General features: G+C 41.7%; 1 protein-coding gene and 1 long non-coding RNA gene across 2 annotated transcripts in view; one reads left to right on the top strand and one right to left on the bottom strand.

Moving 5' to 3' along the window:
- LOC123331767 overlaps window positions 1–17,918 on the bottom strand; it is a 91,710-nt gene that overhangs the window by 7,397 nt on the left and 66,395 nt on the right. The gene's annotated exons all lie outside the window — the stretch shown is intronic.
- LOC102412869 (serine/threonine-protein phosphatase 2A 65 kDa regulatory subunit A alpha isoform) overlaps window positions 685–17,918 on the top strand; it is a 32,219-nt gene continuing 14,985 nt past the window's right edge. Inside the window, exons 1-2 of the mRNA XM_025276389.2 lie at window positions 685–4,279; window positions 4,871–4,936. Coding sequence (XP_025132174.1) covers window positions 2,467–4,279; window positions 4,871–4,902 — 1,845 coding nt within the window. The 5' untranslated portion in view covers window positions 685–2,466 and the 3' untranslated portion in view covers window positions 4,903–4,936. The remainder of the gene's footprint in view (window positions 4,280–4,870; window positions 4,937–17,918) is intronic.

Genomic DNA, 17,918 nt, shown 5'->3' with positions numbered 1-17,918 from the left:
CAGGGTAAAATGTGAGTGGGGAATTCCATATAGTCTATTAAATAAGAATCAAAAATAGAAGCCTTTTCTGCAGTGCTTGGCTCCAAATTGATTACTTTTTTCCCCCCTGCACCACGGAGCTTGAGGGAACTTAGTTCCTGGACCAGGGATCGAACTGGCGCCCTGGGCAATGAAAGCTCAAAGTCTTATCCACTGGACTGCTGGGGAATTCCCCCAAATTAATATTTTTTTTTAAAAAAAGATCCATGTAAGAAGTGTGTTGTAAAATTATGTTACGAAGCTGATTTAAGGCAGGGAAATACCACTCTAGGTATAAATTGCAGATTTTTAGCATGGCATAACTGGTAAAAAGTAGGAAAAAAAGGACCGGCTTAGGTGGTTTAGGCCACAACAGACAGAACAAGACCCATCAAATTAAACCAGTTGCTTGCTCTTACCCACAAAAAGACATTACTAAGTAAGATTCAGAAGTTCAGGTCTTTATGGAGAGTGGCATAACTTTAGAGTTCTGGTAAGGTCTCTGAGTAGCTAAGCAAATGAGCACATTTTAAAAGTTATACTCCAGTTGGAAAGACTATCAGACTGATTTAGGAGACTTGGCTCTACCACTGGTAATGGTAGCTCAGCTGGTAAAGAATCCACCTGGAATGCAGGAGACCCCAGTTTGATTCCTGGGTCTGGAAGATTCCCCTGGAGAAGGGATAGGCTATCCACTGCAGTATTCTTGGGCTTCCCTGGTGGCTCAGATAGTAATGAATCTCCCCGAAATTTGAGAGACCTGGGATCAATCCCTGGGTTGGGAAGAACCCCTGGAGAAAGAAACGGCTACCCACTCCAGTATTCTTGCCTATGAAACCCCATGGACAGAGATGCCTAGCGGCCTACAGTCCATGGGGTCACAAAAGTCTGGGAAATGAATGGGTGACTAAACAACAACAAGAAGGTGGTTTGGATGTTTGCTCACGTGTGACACAAGAGTGTGTAAGACCTGAAATATCTCTGAGAAGAGGTGGGAGCATGTGTGCTTCAGTCATGTCTGACTCTGTGCGACCCTATGGACTGTAGCCCACCACTGGTAGCAGCGGTAAATTAAAATTTCAGCGCCTGTAATTCTGGCCATCTCCCAAGACAAAGAAATTGCCCTAAAGAAGAGTCTGGTTCTAAGAAATAGGGCCGCCCATTTTGCCTACTAATATGTTAGCCACAAAATACACATCTCTGAGTTTACTGGTCAAAGGAGCCTGCCAAATGCACTTATGATATTAATCACTTTCCAATTAGAATGTTTGCCAATGATAATTATTTTTTCTATTACAGTTAAAATTCAGTCTTTCCTCCCTACACCGTAAGTGTGGAGTCACTTTCTTCCAAAGACCACAGTATAGAAAGGGGTAGAAAGAGCAACTTTACAATGAGGAAACAAAAATGGCATTTTACCTCTGTGGTCTTCTTCCCAAGGATACACAACCTCAGCCTATCCCTAAGATAAACGTCAAACACATCCCAAGTAAGGGACATTCTACAAAACACCTGAATAGTATTCAAAACGGTCAAAAGTCATGAAAAACAAGAAAAGTTTGAGAACCTATCATAGTCTAGAGGAGACCTGACAACAAAATGTCATGTGATAAACCTGGGTGGTGGGATCTAGGAACAGAAAAAGGGTAACAGATAAAGAAGAGCAAAATCTGAATAAAGAAGGCACTTCAGTTAATACTAATATATGAATCCTGGTTCGCCCATTGTGAACAAAGTACCACACCAAGATAAGATGTTACAAAACGGAAAACTGGTGTGGAATATTTGAGAACCCTTTGTACTATCCTAATAATTTTTCTTAAATCTGAAACTCTTCTAAAATTAAAAGTTCATTTTACATTTCAGTCTTTCTTCTTGATAAGAAGCAGATATCCAGACCATTTGCACGTCAAGTTTTCTAATTAATAATGAAAATAGAATCCTCCTCTCCTTTGCGTGTGTGCATTAGTCACTAAGTCGTGTATGACTCTGCCACCGCATGGACTGTACCTGACACCCAGAGGCCAGGCTACTCTGTCCATGGAATTCTCTAGGCAAGAATACTGGAGTAAGTAGCCATTCCCTTCTCCAGGGGATGATCCCGACCTAGAGAGCAAACCACGGTCTCCTGTGAAGCAGGCGGACTCTTTACCATAGAGGCTCCAGGGAAACCCCACCCCACTCCCCCAACAACCTCTGCGCGTCCCCCACGCCCAACCCTCCGCTGCGTCCTCCCCCGTCCCATCATGCACTACTCCCAACCCCACCACAGGCTCCTGCGAAGTTAATGTGGTCCCTTCAGCCAATGGCAAATGGGTGGTAGGTGGGACTTCGTCTGATTGGACAAATGAAATGAAACGCAGGCTCAGGACAGCGTAGCATGGCCAATCACTGTGGGGGAGTCCCTATAAAAGGGCTCAGGCGGGCTGCCGTCTGAGAGGAAGAAAGATGGCGGCAGCTGACGGCGATAACTCGCTCGACCCCATGTCGATCCTCATAGACGAGCTCCAGAATGAGGACATTCAGCTTCGCATCAACAGCATCAATAAGCTGTCCACCATTGCGTTGGCCCTTGGAGTCGAAAAGACCCGCAGTGAGCTTCTGCCCCTCATTATAGACATTATGTACGACGAGGACGAGGTCCTCTTGGCCCTAGCCCAGCAGCTGGGCACCTTCACCCCTCTGGTCGGAGGTCCCGAGTATGTTCACTACCTGCTTCCACCCCTAGAGTTGCTGGCTGTGGACGAGGAGGCCATAGTGCGGGAGAAGGCAGTGCAGTCCCTGAGGGCCATCTCGCATGAGCACTCACCCTCCCATCTCGAGGACCACTTTGTGCCACTCGTGAAGCGGCTGGTGGGCGGCGACTTGGTCAACTCCCGCATCTCAGCCTGCAGCCTTTTCTCCGTCTGCTACCCTGGCGTGTCCATTGCCATCAAGGCGGAACTTCTACAGTGCTTCCGGGATCTGTGCTCAGACAACAGCCTCGTGGTGCGGTGTGCAGCAGCCTCCAACCTGGAGGATTTTGCCAAGGTGCTTGAGATTGACGACATCAAGAGTGAGATCATCCCCATATTCTCCAACCTGGCCTCTGACGAGCAGGATTCGGTGCGGCTGCTAATGGTGGAAGTGTGCGTGAACATCGCCCAGCTCCTGCCCCAGGAGGCCCTAGAGGCCCTGGTGATGATCACTGTGTGCCAGGCTGCCGAGGACACATCCTGGCACGTCCGTTACATGGTGGCCGAGAAGTTCACAGAGCTGCAGACAGCAGTGGGGCCTGAGATCACCAGGACGGGCCTGGTCCCTGCCTTCCAGAATCTGATGAAAGACTGTGAGCCTGAGGTGAGGGCCGCTGCCTCCTACAAGCTCAAAGAATTCTGTGAAAATCTCTCCGCTGACTATCAGGAGGATGTGATCCTGACCGAGATCTTGCCTGCCAGCCAGGAGCTGGTCTCAGATACCAACCAGCATGTCAGGTCCGCCCTGGCCTCTGTCATCCTAAGCCTCTGCCCCATCCTGGGCAAAGATAACACCATCGAGCACATCATGCCCCTCTTCCTGGCTCTGCTGACGGATGAGTGCCCGGATGTGCGGCTGAACATCACCTATAACCTCAATTGCATGAAAGAGGTGATTGGCATCCAGGAGCTGTCCCGGTTTCTGCTCCCCACCATCATGGAGCTTGCGGAGGATGCCAAGTGGCGGGTGCGTCTGGTCATCGTTGAGTACATGCCTCTTCTGGCTGGACAGTTTGGGCTGGAGTTCTTTGATGCACAGCTCCACTCCTTGTGCATGTCCTGGCTTGTGGATCATGTCTATGCTATCCGCGAGGCGGCCGCCAACAACCTGAAGATGCTGGTGGAGCAGTTTGGGAAGGAGTGGGCCCTTGCCGCTGTCATCCCAAGGGTCCTGACCCTGTCTGAGGAACCCAACTACCTGCACCGCATGACTACACTCTTCTGCATCAATGTGCTGTCTGAGGTCTGTGGGCAGGACATCACCACCAAGCACATGCTGCCTACAGTGCTGTGTATGGCTGGGGACCCCGTCGCCAATGTCCGCTTCAACGTGGCCAAGTCCCTACAGAAGATCGGGTCCATCCTGGACAACAGCACACTGCAGACTGAGGTCAAGCCCATCCTGGAGAAGCTGACCCAGGACCGGGATGTGGATGTCAAGTTCTTTGCCCAGGAGGCTCTGACTGTCCTGTGTCTTGGTCCTGTCTCTCGCATGATGCTGGAAGAGGAGCCAACGCCAGCCTCTGGTATTCACTCTTCCCCTCCCTCCCCACCAAGTCCCTCCCTTGGGGAGACAGTGCCCTTGGCTGTCACTCTCTGTGCATGTTCTGACCCCAGGCCCCTCCCCCAGCACGGTTCCTGTCCCCAGCCTGGGAATCCAACTTCTCACTGTCCACTCCCACGGGGTTGGGGGTGCCCAAGGTAGGACAGGGCAGAGACCCTAGGAGGAAGAGTTGTTCATGCTGTGCTGGGGGGAGAGGCTGGCATCCCAGTTTGCAGGCTCCTGTTGATATAATGGGGAGCCCTCCCCCATCGATTTCTCCACCTCCCTTCCTTCCCCCTAAACAGTTGTTTGTGTCAGTTGTGCCATTTTTATTTTATTCCTTTTACCCCCTTTCCCAGAGAAATAACGTCTATAAATTTTTAAAACATGAAATAGATTCATGGGAAAATACATGTTTCCACCAAAAACAAAAGGTAGCTCTTTCCACAAACCACAAGGATTCTTACTGTTTTAATACCTTCCAAACTTCCCAATTTGCATCATTATTGTTCTCTAAAAATATTATGTGAAAAGATTGTCACATTTCATATTTTTCTCTCTTGCTTCTCTTTAGCTGGACATGAATATTCACCTTTTTCTCTTTGAATGAGTTATTGCCTGTTTTCCCACATCTGCTTAGGTGAGTAATATTGTAAGTCTCAATTAACTGTATCTTGAATATGCAGATTTGCCAAAGTAAAATGTGAGTGGGGAATCCTATATAGTCTATTAAATAAGAATCAAAAATAGAAGCCTTTTCTGCAGTACTTGGCTCCAAATTGATTACTTAATTTTTTTTTCCCCTGCACCATGGAGCTTGAGGGAACTTAGTTCCTGGACCAGGGATCGAACTGGCGCCCTGGGCAATGAAAGCTCAAAGTCTTACCCACTGGACTGCTGGGGAATTCCCCCAAATTAATATTTTTTTTTAAAAAAAAGATCCATGTAAGAAGTGTGTTGTAAAATTATGTTACGAAGCTGATTTAAGGCAGGGAAATATCACTCTAGGTATAAATTGCAGATTTTTAGCATGGCATAACTGGTAAAAAGTAGGAAAAAAAGGACCGGCTTAGGTGGTTTAGGCCACAACAGACAGAACAAGACCCATCAAATTAAACCAGTTGCTTCCTCTTACCCACAAAAAGACATTACTAAGTAAGATTCAGAAGTTCAGGTCTTTATGGAGAGTGGCATAACTTTAGAGTTCTGGTAAGGTCTCTGAGTAGCTAAGCAAATGAGCACATTTTAAAAGTTATACTCCAGTTGGAAAGACTATCAGACTGATTTAGGAGACCTGGTTCTACCACTGGTAATGGTAGCTCAGCTGGTAAAGAATCCACCTGGAATGCAGGAGACCCCAGTTTGATTCCTGGGTCTGGAAGATTCCCCTGGAGAAGGGATAGGCTACCTACTCCAGTATTCTTGGGCTTCTCTGGTGGCTCAGATGGTAAAGAATCTGCTTGCAACGTGGGAGACTGGGTTCGATCCCTGGGTTGGGAAGTTCCCCTAGAGAAGGAAATGGCAACCCACTCCAGTTTTCTTGCCTGGAGGATCCCCATGGACAGCAGAGCTGGCGGGCCACAGTCTATGGGTTCACAAAGAGTCGGACACAGCTGAGTGACTAAGCACAGCACTTAGTTTGTTTTCTCCTTCATAAAAAAGTAATCATTATACATTTGAACAGGAGCTCATAGTTCCCAATAGACTTTTTGTATACTGTATCATTTCATCCTGACAAAAACAATACAATTTATAAGGCAGGGATTTTCTTACTTTCACAGATGAGGAAATAGAGTTTAAAGAATTTATGCTATGAGTTGGGTCACACAATGAGAAAGTGGAAAGCAGGAAGTCAGCCTCAGGTTTTCTGACTTGCATTCTCTGTTCTTCACACATCACCACAAAGCTATCTAAAGATGCCTTTTTGCTCTAAATTTCCATTACCCTTTGACTAAAATATGGCTTTGAAATTTCAATTCATAATCTCTCTCCAGCTAACTAAATATGAACGTTCCTACATCTCCACTTGCCAAAAGTCAATATGTTTTTCCATTTTAAAATGAGAAAAAAGATTGGAGATTTTTAAAAGCATAAGAATCAATCATAATTTTAGCATCTTTTATAGATTTAAAGGGCTTTGCCTGCTTTAAAAAAAAAATCAAGGCAATTCTTCAGAGGAACGTAGGGATCCTTAATAAAGCTGCAGTCTAAACATGGACCATTTTGATATTTGGCAAAACTAATACAATTATGTAAAGTTTAAAAATAAAATAAAATTTAAAAAAATAAATAAACATGGACCAATATGTTATCACAAAACAACATGAGTTATAGAGTCCATAAGCTTGTTTTGTTCCTCAGTCTAAATTGTGGTAGGTGATAAATAACACATTCCTACAAAGGTTAAAGTAATGAAGAGCAAATAAGTAGGTTTTTTTTTTTTCATAAATCATGTTTAAAAGCTACAGTAGACAATATTCCCCCACTTTTGGCATTTTAACTGTGAAATGAGAATCTAAGTGTTGAAAATTAGATTATGAGAAGTGAAAGTAAGATTTTGGTAAAATTCTGGCACTGCCACTTCTCTGTATAAGTATCAATTACACAAGTAATGATTTCAACTTATGTTGAGGGGTAATCTAAAAAAGAATTCTAAATATTACCTCAGAAATGAGAGAGGCAGACTGGTCTTTAAAATACTAGATTTATCTCTATCTCCAAGAGATATCCACACTTCTGCGCTGATCACAGCATCATTTGCAATAGTTCAGATATGGAAACAACTCAAGTGTCCATCAACACTTGATGAATGGATAATGAAAATGTGGTACATGTATGGAATATTGTTTATTCTGTAAAAAGAAGGAAATTCTGTCATTTGCAACAACACATGAAAGTGGAAGACATTATGGTTAGTGAAATAAGCCAGACAGAGAAAAATACTGCATTATCTCACTCATACATGGAATCTAAAAAGTGAACTCATAAAAGTAGAAAGTAGGATGGTGGTGGCCCGGGGCTGGTGGTGCGAAGTTTAGGAGGGAATTGGGGCTATTGGTCAAAGGGTACATATTTTCAGTTAAGCAGGATGAATATGTTCTGGAGATCTAATGTACTATATAGTGACTATAGTTTAAAATACAGTATTTCATACTTGAAATTTGCTAAGAGAATAGATCTTAAGTTTTCTTAACGAACACAAATGGTAACTATATGTATGAGTTGATGGATATGTTAATTACCTTGATGGTGGTGATCATTTCACAATGTATACATACATCAAAACATCATGTTGTAACTTTAAATATATATAATTTTTAGTTGTCAAATATGCTTCATTAAAGCTGCTGCTGCTAAGTCGCTTCAGTCGTGTCTGACTCTGTGCGACCCCATAGATGGCAACCCACCAGGCTCCCCCATCCCTGGGATTCTCCAGGCAAGAACACTGGAGTAGGTTCATTAAAGCTAGGGAAAATATTATAGTTCTCCTAAAATAGCTACAAACTTTGAAAACCAAAATTATTTCACTAGTCATACAGAACACACACACATACGTACAATTGCCTCTGTTTTCGAATCCTATTAAAAGTACAGGAGAAAGAGAACATACAAATAAATCTATATTAGTGCTAGAAAGTTGAGGAAGGTATCAGAGGACCAGAGCAGTAAGGAAAGACATAAAGCAAGTCAAACTAACAGAAAATCTAAACACTAGTAAATAAATTGTAAACTTATCAGGACAAAAGCGAGGAACATGCAAGAAAATGTGGATTTTCTCAGAAACCTGAAATAATCCCCAAACTAGACCCATGGAGGCTTGGAAAAGGAAGAGGCAGTAAGTAAACAGGTGATTAAAGGAATATAAAGGAGCTGGACTGATCCCCTAACCACAGAACCATGACTGTGGCATTTGCTACAGACTCTAAAGTATTCTCACCTGGAAAATACTATGGACAGAGGAACCTGGTGTGCTGCAGTCCAGAGGGTAGCAAGGAGTCAGACATGACTGAGTGAACACACACTAAAGAATTTAGATCAACTCTGCATATAACACTAGCCAAGTACCCTCAGAATGTCCCTTGTGGTAAGAGAAGGAGGACACTGCCATGAGTCATGTAAGGCCATTATGAGGGAACAGAAGACTCTGCATCCAAGAAACAAGCTCCCCGTACACCCTAAATGAAAGGGCATGCAGCCATATAGCCCCTGCCTCCCTCAGTGAGTGCTGATTGAGAATCCCTATCGTTAAAACATTTACCCATTGTCAAGGAAATGGAGATTCTCTCCTGGGATGCAGAAACTAAGCTTGAACTAACCAATAAGGATCAATCAAGGGCAGTTACGTATAAATATGGACGGAACACCAAGAACCCTCATACATTAGAGGAAAATCAACAAAATGAAAGAAAACTACCAAACTCAACAACCAGAAAAATTAACTTCTTGAGAAACAGTGTCAGCATAGGAAAAAGAAATGTAAGTTTTCAGTGTGATTTAAATCCATTTAGAAATAACAGGCTTCTCTAAAAAAGGAACTTCCCTGGGTGAAATCTGAAAACAGTCCTGGTACAGGGAGGGCAAGGAGAGACCAAAAACAAAAAACAAAAAACAGGCACTCCAGATTGGTAGGTGGCAGGGTTAAGCAGCAAGGGAATTACCCAGGAGGCTTGTCTGGGCACCATGAAATGACTAGATCTCCATTCCCACTCGCTGGAATCTTAACTCTATATAGAGACCTTAATAGGTTCGGTCATGTATGCGGTCCAGCCTCAACACACCTGACTCTCTCAAGGCTGTGTCCTTGAAATGGCTTGGGTGAAAAGACCAGAGGATGGAGCATATATTGAAAGGACAGAGGAGGAGCTTCAGACAGCCTGGGTCAAGCAGCAGTCATGCCCTCTCCAGGTCCGCTTCTAATAATAAGCAACCGAGACCTTGAAAATGTTAAATATTATGGCCACTTTCAAAAAGCTCAGTGGATGGGCTGAGGTCATAATAAAAAAGCAGGAAAATAAAATCAGGAGTTCTCCTGGAGTACTATGCAGAAAAATAAAGCTGAAGAGTGTGAGAAAAACTAAAACGCTTAGAAGGGTAGGTAGATTCAGTGGTTCCATTGCACTATTAACAGGGGTTCCAGAGAGGGAGAACAGAATGGAGTTGAGAGAATCATCCAAGAAATAAGGGAAATTTTTCACTGAGCTGAGGAAACATGACTCTTTAGTTGGTAAAATCCAGTAAGTGTCCTGTGGTAATGGAGGACATCAGCATAGGCAAGTACTGGTAGAACTTCTGAACTACAGTAACAGCTTTCTGAGAGGTAAACCAAGTTAGTTACCAAGAAAGGAGAATTGGACTCACATGTACTTCCTGTCCATACCAGGGGAGGCTAAAAGAAAAGGAGGGAAAAAAAAAAACGTGTCTAAGTGCTATGAATATGTTGTTCACGGAAATGTAAATTGATCCAAACTTTATATCAAGCAACTTGACAATAACTATGGAAATTAAGAAAGCACATACACTTTGACTGTGCAGCTGCATTTCTAGGAATCTACCCTACAGGTAAATTTGCCCAGGTACAAAATGATAACCGCAGATGCATACTGACTGTGCTACCTACAGTCAACCCCAACCCCCCTTGGCAGCTTGTCTCCTCCACCTAATCACCATGCCTATTTCTCTCCCTCTTTAACTCTCTCAATTTCCTCAGAGGTCCAACAGGCTGACCGTAATACTATTTCTTCCCCCTCCTAACCACCCCAGGATCTTACTTTTCTTAACAATTTTACATTTCTGTACATCTACAAGCAAGGTTTGGGCTTCCTAGGTAGCACTAGTAGTAAAGAGCCCACCTGCCAATGCAGGAGATATAAGAGATACAGGTTCGATCCCTGGGTTGGGAAGATCCCCTGGAGAAGGTAATGGCAACCACTCCAGTATTCTTGCCTGGAGAATCCCATGGACAGAGGAGCCTGGTGGGCCACAGTCCATAGGGTCACACATAGTTGGACACAACTGAAGCGAATGAGCATGCATGCACAAGCAAGGTAATGATATATATTGGGAAAGTATTTTTATGCCCAAATACTTCTCATTTCAATATAACCAGTGTATGGGGTGTGGAGAGTTTGGGGGAGAATGGATACATGCATATGTATGGCTGAGTCCCTTCGCTGTTTAACTGAAACTATCACAACATTGTTAATCAGCTATGCTACTGCTGCTGCTAAGTCGCTTCAGTCATGTACGACTCTGTGCGACCCCATAGATGGTAGCCCACCAGGCTCCCCCATCCCTGGGATTCTCCAGGCAAGAACACTGGAGTGGGTTGCCATTTCCTTCTCCAGTGCATGAAAGTGAAAAGGGAAAGTGAAGTCGCTCAGTCGTGTCTGACTCTTAGCGATCCCATGGACTGCAGCCTACCAGGCTCCTCCGTCCATGGGATTTTCCAGGCAAGAGTACCGGAGTGGGTTGCCATTGCCTTCTCTGGTTAATCAGTATACCACAATACAAATAAAAAGGTGTAAAAAAAAAATAAAAGATAATCGGTGCTATTGGAGAATGCCAAATGGGAAGATTCCAGAAGCCAAGTTTTTCTTATTTTGAAGAAGGTGTCTTTTTTTCTCTCTAAATTTCTGACTTTCTTAACTAATGTCACACATAAGATGTGTCACAGTTCTCCCTAGAAGTGTAAGATGTGTTACAATTCTCCCTAGAAGTGTAAGATATAGCTAGAAGTAGTCCATTAAAAGGGAGAAAAGAGCACAACATGAGAAAACAGACAAAGAAGAGACTTTGAAAATTAAGTCTACAAACTACAGGTTGCCTGGAAAGAGTAGGAGGGTCTCCTCTATGAGCTCAGCATGGGTCTGTTTAAAGCTAATTCAAAACCCTTCCAAATGAGCTTATTAGATTCTAATTTGGTGGCTCAGAACCTAATAAGAATTCAGATCAAACTGTTCTTCTTTCTCAAAGAGAAAGCATTGTCAAAGAGCCAAAATTGGAGTGGGTGTTGGGGGAGCTGAGTTATACAGCTTTCACATTATGATTCACCTCTCTACCAGCAAACCCTCCTCCATGTCAGTAGCATCTGTCAGACATTTTTATTCAAATTCCTTTCCACTAAGGGCAATCAGAAGCTGAAGAGATGCTCCTACAGAAGTGACCTCCACAAAAATAAAAGTCAATAATGTGGTCAGCTGACACAGAGGATGTCAGGAAGTGCAAACTGATGATGACAAAGAAAAAGGCAAAACTGTGTGAAGCAGGAAAAAAGAAAACAATCACAGGCCAGGATGAAAAATTAGGGCAATTATCTGGATAAGTCCACCTCAAAACGTGCTACCTGATGATTGACATAAATGTGTTTTCTTCTCTGGTCTCCATTTTCACAATAGATGGAACAGTGGAACTGCAATAACAGCTTTCTGTTTAAATTTAAAGGGAATATACCTTCTTTGCTCCTGCTTTACACTTTATATGTGGTGTGAAGGAATGCTTTATAAATATAATGCTAACTAACAGCTTGGCTTAGAAAATAATATTCATCTGGATTATCCAGATATCAGTTCCAGTTCTTCAGTTAGACTTCTAGAATTGGGTTAACTGGAGTGACTGATTTAGAAGCAACTTAGAGATCACTGTAAGTGAGCTAGGACCGGTACTGATTTACCATTTCATCTGAATTTCGAGTTTACACCCATACACAGGTAATCACAAGCACACAAACTCACACCCTCACTGCGGAAACACACAAACACACAGTCCCCTGTTTAACAGAACTTTGGGAAAGGTTATTCAAATTTAGCAATATTTAAAATTCTTTTCAAGATAACTACGATATTGGCAAATTATAATCCTACTTAACAAAAATGAGGAAGGAGAAGGAGACACTATTTGTTGAGCACCTAATTTGCACCATGTTTTACAGTGCAAATTACTTTCTTCATTTCATTAAATCTTTATATAACCCTTGTCAGGAAGGCATTGTGAGATGAGAATCTTGAGGAGGCTTAGAAAGGTCTAGTACACCTTGCCCAAAGTCAAACAGCTAAGAAAAGGCAGGCCCAAGAGACCAAACTAAGATTCATCTTGTTCTGAAATCAGACCCACGGACACTCCACAAATTTAGACTTTATTTACCATGAGGCTGGTACATAGGAGTGAGTCACTTAGTGAGTAAGGAAACCTACTGAGGAAGGAAACCTGACAGGGCAATCCCAGAAAGGGAGCTCTTCCTTTGTCAAATATTGTATTCTCTCTCTTCATTCTCCATAACGGGCGTATTTAGACATTTCCACCACCAAGTATAAGATCTGAGTGCAGAGAGAGACCTAAGAAAGCACCTTGACCAATGCCTCCCTGTGTCCTTCCCTACATCAGTCAGCTATTTGCTGATGCAGCTGTAACCCCAATATTTATCCCTCCATTCCCAGCTACAGGTCACAGCAGACAGAAATTCAGACCATGGCAAGGGACATGAAGTCAACAAGACATAATTAAGATGAACACCCATCAAAATAGTTCAGATCTACCATCCATGATCTGGTTTTATTTTCACTAGTGTTTTATCCAGAGAAGAAAACTAACAGTGCTCTAAGTACACCCGCAAGCTTAATTACAAACACCAAAAATAAATTTTAATCAAAATTGCAGATACATAATAAAATACTCAAAGGAAGTTTATAATGCCATTTTGCCACTATCCCTTATATGCGATAATGAAAAAAGGCAAATTTCACTTTCTCCCACTAATTTTTAAATTAACAGGTAATACCTCTGTCCTAAGTTCTGATTTCAATTCTCTGTACCTGATCCAAACATCATATTTAAACTAGAAAAGGAAACAGCCCTGCTCTAACTCTTGTGGTTGACTAACTAGCTTCACAAACAAGTGGGGAATTGTCCTTTTTGTCAAATACTGTATAAACTCTTTTAGCTATAATTCATAAAACAATGCACCAAGATTGGCATTATGGTACATTAAATGCAGACTCAGCTTCGTAGTCCTCTTTTCATTGTCAAGTGAGAAATTTTGAAGATAAATGAACCCTGGGAATTTCAAGATCTAGAATGTGATACCAGCTGGTGCAAGGAGGAAATAAATTATATCAGGCTACCTGACGTCTCCTGCTGCTGCCTGGAGCTGGGCAGTCTGCAAGGTTGTAAGAGGAAAAAAAAAGTCTGCAGTTTGTCCTTGTCTCTCTCACAGTGTAAGTGGCGGGGATAGGGGTGGAGGAATGATCTGTTTAATTCTGTTTAAAGAAAGAAAAAATATATAAGCTGAAGGATACTTTATAGCAAAGCTAATACACTGGATTTTAGAGACTGAGGTGGAATTTTGACGATTGATTCTAGCTATTATAGTTTAATAGATAGGAAGGCTGACATGCTATGATGGCTAGTTTCTAAAAACAGAGATGCATTTTTAAAACCAGACTTGTACTTTTAACCCTCTGGATCTCGGTTGACAAAAGTCACAGTTCAACAAGATGTAAAATCAGTATTTCAGAAGTTTGAATGAACTACTTACTGTTCTATGAATCATTGTAATTCATTTTACATATTTTCAGTAGTGTCTCCAAAGTTCATTTGTGTGAGAAACGTGTAATAACTACCTACTCTGTAGTGAATTCTGTGCTAAATGCTGGAGATAGTTTTAAATAAGATAAACTCTCTCCTTCAGGGGCCTTCAATTTCTATAACATAATGGTGAAAACTAAACCACAAATATCCATCTGCCCTTTTACAAAATCATCTGGTGACAACAGAAAAATATGTAATGATTATATTAGTCCCTGAACTTCAAGAATGGTGTGAGATACAGCTACTGTTTGATCAAGGATGGAAATGAGTAAGATATGTCAGGGAGAGGTTATAATTAAAAGGTGTAAAGCTGGGAATAATATGCATAATTTTCAATTTAATCATAATATGCATAATTTCAATTTATACATCACCCTTAAAGATTTGGTCCATTTTCATGCCCTCAACCATAACCTCTCTCTTGGCAACTCTGAGGTAACCTCATTCTCTGTCCTATGCTGAAAAGTTCTACTAAGATATATATTACTTTTTGTTTGTTTTAATGTATTTGTTTTAACTGGAGGATAATTACTTTACAATGTTGTGATGGTTTTTGCCATACATCAACATGAATCGGCCATGGGTATTCATGTGTCCCAACATCCTGAATCCCCCTCCCATCTCCCTCCCCACCCCACCCCTCTGGGTTGTCCCAGAGCACTGGCTTTGGGTGCCCTGCTTCACGCATCGACCTTGCACTGGTCATCTATTTTACATATGGTAATGTACATGTTTCAGTGCCCTTCTCCCAAATCATCCCACCCTCATCTTCTCCCACTGAGTCTGAAAGTCTGTTCTTTATATCTGTGTCTCCTTTGCTTTCCTGCATGTAGGATCGTCGTTACTGTCTTTCTAAATTCTATAATATATGTGTTAATATAAAGTATTTGTCATTCTCTTTCTGACTTACTTCACTCTGTATAATAGGCTCCTCATTAGAACCAATTCAAATGTGTTCCCTTTTATAGCTGAGTAATACTCCATTGTGTATATGTACCTCAACTTCCTTATCTATTCATCTGCCAGTGGACATCTAGGTTGCTTCCATGTCCTAGCTATTGTAAAGAGTAATGCAGTGAACACTGGGGTACACGTGTCTCTTTCACTTCTGATTTCCTTGGGGTATATGCCCAGCAATGGGATTGCTGGGTTGTATGGCAGTTCTATTCCCAGCTGTTTAAGGAAATCTCCACACTGTTTTCCATAGAGGCTGTACCAGTTTGCATTCCCACCAACAGTGTAAGAGGGTTCCCTTTTCTCCACACCCTCTCCAGCATTTATTGTTTGTAGACTTTGTGATGATGGCCATTCTGACCAGTGTGACGTGATACCTCACTGTACTTTTGACTTGCACTTCTCTAATAATGAGTGATGTTGAGCATCCTTTTCATGTATTTATTAGGCATCTGTATGTCTTCTTTGGAGAAATGTCTGTTTAGGTCTTTTGCCCACTTTTGTATTGGGTTGTTTGTTTTTCTGGTATTGAGTTGCATGAGGTGCTTGTATATTTTTGAGATTATAAAGTTTTTTTAAAAAATCAGCACCTCAGTGTTGGAACCAGCCTCCTCTCTTGCTTTCTCCATTTTTGTTATTAAGGCTGTTCTTAAATTCACTCAAATGCAAAAATTTGATATCATCTTTGACTCCATCTCCTTCTTGCACAATTAAATATATCACTAAGCTCTCTCAGGTGTCCTCCAAACTGCCTTAATTTTTCCTTTCCACCCCACCACTCCAGTTCAAGTACATACAACATCATAGTTACACTGTGCTAACAACATAGTTACTACCTCATAATCTCCTTCTTGGTTCCTGGGCCTTCAGTGTCACAACTCTCCAAGCAGTCTGCACACCCAATTGTCCTCAACAAATACTTGCTAAATAAATAAATGCCAAGTTAATTTCCTAAACCATCATTTCTCATCTTCTTCTCCACACCATCTTTGACAATTTACTCACTAATTTCAAACAAACAAACTGGAACTCCTTAGTCAAGCACTGAAGATCTTCTTTAAACATATGACCAAGATACTTTTCATGAATCTTCCCTCCTGACTCCTGAACATGGACTTACATCTTCAGTGAAACTCATCCCTTCACTACCCACCCCCAAATACCCATCACTTTTCAGGGTCTTCTTGAATCTTTTCCATCTTTTAAGATGCAATAATTCTCATCTGAAGTTTACTATGTAGCCCCTTTTATTGTTAGAAATCTATAATATCACCTTCTAAATTCCAGTGTAACCTACTAGGTTGAAGCATATGAAATTGTCACTTTTTAATATTTTACCCCAAAAAAATAGCAGTTTCAATATAGTAAGTGGTGTATCTTTCTGCTCCAGAGTTCCTAGGATATGCCATCCATAATGGATATTCAAATCTATTTGATCCAGTTTTCTTTTTTTTTTTTTCCCATCTTGAAATTCTTTTTTTTTTTTAATTTTATTTTTAAACTTTACATAATTGTATTAGTTTTGCCAAATATCCAAATGAATCTGCCACAGGTATACATGTGTTCCCCATCCTGAACCCTCCTCCCTCCTCCCTCCCCATTCCATCCCTCTGGGTCGTCCCAGTGCACCAGCCCCAAGCATCCAGTATCGTGCATCGAACCTGGACTGGCAACTCGTTTCATACATGATATTTTACATGTTTCAATGCCATTCTCCCAAATCTTCCCACCCTCTCCCTCTCCCACAGAGTCCATAAGACTGTTCTATACATCAGTGTCTCTTTTGCTGTCTCGTACACAAGGTTATTGCTACCATCTTTCTAAATTCCATATATATGCGTTAGTATACTGTATTGGTGTTTTTCTTTCTGGCTTACTTCACTCTGTATAATAGGCTCCAGTTTCATCCACCTCATTAGAACTGATTCAAATGTATTCTTTTTAATGGCTGAGTAATACTCCATTGTGTGTATGTACCACAGCTTTCTTATCCATTCATCTGCTGATGGACATCTAGGTTGCTTCCATGTCCTGGCTATTATAAACAGTGCTGCGATGAACATTGGGGTACACGTGTCTCTTTCCCTTCTGGTTTCCTCAGTGTGTATGCCCAGCAGTGGGATTGCTGGATCATAAGGCAGGTCTATTTCCAGTTTTTTAAGGAATCTCCACACTGTTCTCCATAGCGGCTGTACTAGTTTGCATTCCCACCAACAGTGTAAGAGGGTTCCCTTTTCTCCACACCCTCTCCAGCATTTATTACTTGTAGACTTTTGGATCGCAGCCATTCTGACTGGTGTGAAATGGTACCTCATAGTGGTTTTGATTTGCATTTCTCTGATAATGAGTGATGTTGAGCATCTTTTCATGTGTTTGTTAGCCATCTGGATGTCTTCTTTGGAGAAATGTCTATTTAGTTCTTTGGCCCATTTTTTGATTGGGTCATTTATTTTTCTGGAGCTGTAGGAGTTGCTTGTATATTCTCGAGATTAGTTGTTTGTCAGTTGCTTCATTTGCTATTATCTTCTCCCATTCTGAAGGCTGTCTTTTCACCTTGCTAATAGTTTCCTTTGATGTGCAGAAGCTTTTAAGGTTAATTAGGTCCCATTTGTTTATTTTTGCTTTTATTTCCAATATTCTGGGAGGTGGGTCATAGAGGATCCTGCTGTGATGTATGTCAGAGAGTGTTTTGCCTATGTTCTCCTCTAGGGGTTTTATAGTTTCTGGTCTTACGTTTAGATCTTTAATCCATTTTGAGTTTATTTTTGTGTATGGTGTTAGAAAGTGTTCTAGTTTAATTCTTTTACAAGTGGTTGACCAGATTTCCCAGCACCACTTGTTAAAGAGATTGTCTTTAATCCATTGTATATTCTTGCCTCCTTTGTCAAAGATAAGGTGTCCATAGGTGCGTGGATTTATCTCTGGGCTTTCTATTTTGTTCCATTGATCTATATTTCTGTCTTTGTGCCAGTACCATACTGTCTTGATAACTGTGGCTTTGTAGTAGAGCCTGAAGTCAGGTAGGTTGATTCCTCCAGTTCCATTCTTCTTTCTCAAGATCGCTTTGGCTATTCGAGGTTTTTTGT

The sequence above is a fragment of the Bubalus bubalis genome, chromosome X (assembly GCF_019923935.1).
Source record: "Bubalus bubalis isolate 160015118507 breed Murrah chromosome X, NDDB_SH_1, whole genome shotgun sequence".
In the NCBI taxonomy this organism is placed as follows: Eukaryota; Metazoa; Chordata; class Mammalia; order Artiodactyla; family Bovidae; genus Bubalus; species Bubalus bubalis.
Note: the sequence above shows the minus strand (reverse complement) of the source record. Positions and strands in the feature narration are given on the sequence as shown.